Below are 4,681 nucleotides of genomic sequence, written 5' to 3'. Positions count from 1 at the left end.
TCCCTCCGTCTCCTTCCCTCCCCTGCACCCCTCCCTCCGTCTCCTTCCCTCCCCTGCTCCCCTCCCTCCGTCTCCTTCCCTCCCCTGCACCCCTCCCTCCGTCTCCTTCCCTCCCCTCACCTGCACCCCTCCCTCTGTCTCCATCCCTCTCTCAGTCTCCTTCCCTCCCCTGCTCCCGTCCCAGAATTTCCCCTGCTGGAGACTCAGGCACCAGTATCAACCTTTCTGACCCCTCACCCCTCCAATGTTATGAAAGCTTTGTGGTCTCAGTGGACACTTTGGTTACCTGCTGTCCCAGAACCGGATCTTCTTGTCATGATGGCCGCTGATGGTGTACATGTCAGAACAAACAACGTCGCTGCAGTACGAGGAGACCGGGATGCAGCGGGTACCTGGGACGAGGAAAAGGTCAGATGTTGGTAGAGATCTGCGACACCTCCGGCGACCCGAAAAGTGTAAACCGCGGTGCAGTGCAGAAACCAAAGATGGATACAACGTATCTGCAGACTCAACATAAAGGGAAGCACAAGTGGGAGGTTGCACAACCCAGAATCATGTCAAGAGGCTGCAATCCCTCTGTGAAAAATCTGGTGAATCTGGCTGTCACCATCAGAGGCCCCTCCCACTCTTCTGGCCCAACCAAAAGCCAGGAATGAGAACAATTCCTGATATCACAGACAGGCCACGGGGCAACTGTTATACTGAGCCTGGAATCAGAAAAATGGTGCCGTTCAGGGGTATCAGTCACCAGGACAGGAAGTGAGGGGGGATTGCCTCAATGCAGTCACAGACCCCCCAAAAACTCGCCAATATTGAATACCGATACCGGAAGTCCCATGAAGGAAGCCAGGCAGCATGTAAAGCAGGGGTAGCAAACCTCCGGCCCTCCAGCTGCGGTGAAACTACAAATCCCATGATGCATCTCTCTCCGGGAGTCGTGACTGCGGCTGTGAGAATCTTGCAATGCCTAATGGGATTTGTAGTTCCACCACAGCTGGAGGGCCGGAGGTTTGCTACCCCTGGTGTAAAGACTCGCCGCCCGGCTTCCCTATTAGCAGGGAAGCTGTCTCCATGCTCCCTCACCACCGGGAGACGAGAGAGCATGGAACCAGCTTTCTGGCCCATCAGGAAGTCGGGGGGCGGGTAACGACTCGCCTCCTGGCTTCCTGATTGGCCAGCTTCTTGACCAATAAGAAAGCCAGGCGGCGAGTCATTACACAGCACCCAGCTTCCTGATTGGCTCCGAAGCCGGCTTCATGCTCCCTTGTCACCTGGTGAGGAGGGAGCATGAAGCCGGCTTTCTGGACAATCAGGAAGCCGGGGGACGGGTGATGACTCGCCGTCCGGCTTCCTCGTTGGCCAACTTCCCGACCAATCAGGAAGCTAGGTGGTGAGTCATTACACGATGCCTGGCTTCCTGATTGGCCGGGAAGCTGGCTCCATGCTCCCCAAGTGATGAGAGAAAATGGAGCTGGCTTCCTGGCCAATCAGGAAGCCGGGCAGCATGTAAAGACTTGCTGCCCGGCTTCCTGATACCAGAAGTTCAGGTATCAGGCCAGGCATCGGAGCATTTGGGCAAGTATGAGTACAAGCCCAAATACTCGGTATCGGTGCATCCCTCATTCTTACCTTCCACTCGGAGAAGGAACCGGTTAAAGTCTATCCAGACTTTCACACCTCCAGTGACATCTCCAAGTGAAGCTGAAGTATGGACTGGAGATCCCAAATGCCCCAGAGGAGGAGTCTGGCAAGCGAGAAGAGCAGCGCAAGGGGATTTATGGCCGAGGCGTGTGGGATTGCCTTGGAGTCCCCAAGTTGTACCGTCATTGTAGAGATGGGAATCCAATGGACTGCCAACAATGCTTTAAGGAATTCAGCCATGGCAATCCTAAAATGGAAGGTCCTCCATGGTCAACCCTGATGGACCTGTGTCTTTATTCATCCTCAAATACTATGCAACCTGGTCGTCCAGACTTGGGAGTTCATCATGAAGAACCCATATTACTACCACAATACTATTACTCTAGAGCCTTGGTTCTCAACCTGTGTAACCTCAGGACCCACATTTGTCCTCCGTCATTAAGTCGCAACCCAAGTTGCACTGCAATGGACTGCCCAGCAGTGTGGGCTGCTGTGACAGAGCTCCATCCATATGTGCATTGCTTGTACAGTCCCCATGCGTGCCTGTAGAGAGGAAGCCAGAATGTGATGTCACTTCAGTCCAGGAGTCTCTACAGGACAAAAGAGGGAGCTATAAGAAATGTACATATGGATGGAGCTCCCTGGCGGCCATACTCTCAACCCACCCCACCTCAAGTCGACACTTGGCGCCGGGCAGCATATTTTGAATGGCTGCTCGGTGTAAGAATGGAGAGTGCTGCACTAGGGGGAGGCTGAGTAGCCTCTCACCTAGAAAAGTGGAAAGCATATGGTGACCCACTGAACACAGGGTCGCGACCCACTTTTAGACCCACTCTAGAGCCTTGGTTCTCAACTGGTGGGTCCTGACCCAAAAGGGAGTCATGAACCCGTGTCCAGTGGGTCGCCACACGCCTTCCACTTTTCTAGGTGAGGGGTTCCTCAGCCTCCCCGTAGAGAAGCACTGTCAGTTCTTGCACCGAGCAACCATTCAAAATGATAATGCCCGGTGCCGAGTATCGACGTGAGGTGGGACTATGGCCGCGAGGGAGCTCCCTTCATACGTGCATTGCTTACAGCTCATTACATTCTGGCTCCCGGGACCTCTACCAGCGCGCACGGGAGCTGTACAAGCAATACACGTATGGATGGAGCTCCATCACAGCAGCCCACACGGCACCCCAGGCTGAGGATCCACTCCAATTTCCGTAACGACAACACAAACGCACCTCCCACCCACAGTTCCCACATCGCCTGCACCGGAAAGGGCAACATGGAGCATTGCAGTGCAACTTGGGCCACGACTTTATGACCGAGGACCCGTGGGTCTTTATGACCGAGGAATGTGGGTCCCGAGGTTACACAGGTTGAGAACCGCTGCTGTAGAGGTAATATACCTGAACTTTTGCTAGTTAGGGATCTATGAAGCGTCAGGAACCTGCGCAGAAATGATGATTCGCTTTGGCTCATGATATCGATGGCACGTTCATTAGTAGATGGGAGAAGTCCTCACCCTGGCCAGTATGACCAATAAGAATCTACAACCTTCTAACATCTCCACTTCCTGTGCTGGTGACACCGAGAATGGGGCCATTCTGAATTCTTGCGCAGCCAGATGACGAGAATGCTCTTCAGGATTGAGGGATATAAAGAACCAGAACGTGGCCACTTTTTGTTACTCAGGGCAGGACAGTGATATTGGGAGGGTGCGCTACCCATTCAACCAAGATTCACCCAACCACAAAGCCTCATATTCGCTGATGGCAAAACCACAAATCATAATATTTAATTGTCTCCGATACAGTTGGAGGACATGGAGAGGGTCAAACCACAATTTTGACTCACAGGCTGCTTTCTGCAGGTCCCACTCCCTGATGGTCCGGTCCATGCTGCAGGTGACCGCACGGTGCACGGACATCTTAAACCTGGCCGCCGTCACTTTCCCTTTGTGTCCGGTCAGAGATTCCTGAAAATTAGAAATTACGTCACTCAGTGAAGAGCAGTTGAGGCTTAAATATATAATACAATATAAAGAATGAACTGCGCCAATAAGCAAGCTAACAGCTACAAGGCACTGGAATGTACACCCACTGTGAGTGTGTATACGTGGCACATTTAGTTATTCATGAGGCTTAAATATGCCTCATTAAAAGCCCATCTCATGGGAAAGCCCCCTCCAACCCTTCTGTCCATCTCATGGGAAAGCACCCTCCAACCCTTCTGTCCATCTCATGGGAAAGTCCCCTCCAACCCTTCTGTCCATCTCATGGGAAAGCCCCCTCCAACCCTTCTGTCCATCTCATGGGAAAGCCCCCTCCAACCCTTCTGTCCATCTCATGGGAAAGCCCCCTCCAACCCTTCTGTCCATCTCATGGGAAAGCTTGAACCCCTCCCACCCTTCTGTCCCCATTCACCAGCTTTGTTTTCTGTAATACCGCTTTATACTCACCAAAGTCCGGCGTCTGGGTCCTTTGCCAGTGCCAATGACCAGCAGTGATCCAGCGCTACAGTCCATTCCCGCACTGGTCTGTTGGCTCTATGTGATATACAGCCAAAGGCCCAACATTCCCCCCGTACAGGGTGTGGAGTGAATATACAATATACCCAATATGGGGCCGATTTATAAACCTTGCACACCATTACCACCACTAGATGGCGCTGATGAGCACAGGAATCTTCTAGGGGGGAAACAGGGAAGGAGGCGCTTTAATAGGGGGGGCAACTTCTACTTTCCATTTACTAGCCCGGCACAGATAACGGGAGGAGGAGCGGATCTTACATTGGATTTGCCGTCCAGCTTCCAGAGATGAGCCGACCCATCGAATGACGCTGCCAGGAGATGTAGACCCTGGAGGGGAGCAGACAGTACGATCAGATGTATCGGAATACAATCATATCTCTATACGAGACCATTCATCAATATCAGCTACATACGTATTCCCTAAAAAGTTACAAAGCCTACCCCCCCCACACACACGCGCCTTGTCTATGTGTCTGTCTGTAACGGGAACCGCCGACTCCGCTCACCTGGGGCCCGGGGGGG

The 4,681-nt window shown here is 52.9% G+C and overlaps 1 protein-coding gene across 1 annotated transcript in view; it reads right to left on the bottom strand.

Moving 5' to 3' along the window:
* LOC108802104 (autophagy-related protein 16-2-like) overlaps positions 1-4,681 on the bottom strand; it is a gene marked incomplete at its 5' end in the record, with an annotated part of 62,104 nt that overhangs the window by 11,717 nt on the left and 45,706 nt on the right. The window contains 3 exons of the mRNA XM_018573991.1: positions 287-392; positions 3,484-3,604; positions 4,418-4,486. Of these exons, the coding sequence (XP_018429493.1) occupies positions 287-392; positions 3,484-3,604; positions 4,418-4,486 (296 nt within the window). The remainder of the gene's footprint in view (positions 1-286; positions 393-3,483; positions 3,605-4,417; positions 4,487-4,681) is intronic.

Source organism: Nanorana parkeri, unplaced genomic scaffold (assembly GCF_000935625.1).
Source record: "Nanorana parkeri isolate BGI_ZX_2015 unplaced genomic scaffold, ASM93562v1 scaffold2661, whole genome shotgun sequence".
Taxonomy (NCBI): Eukaryota; Metazoa; Chordata; class Amphibia; order Anura; family Dicroglossidae; genus Nanorana; species Nanorana parkeri.
Note: the sequence above shows the minus strand (reverse complement) of the source record. Positions and strands in the feature narration are given on the sequence as shown.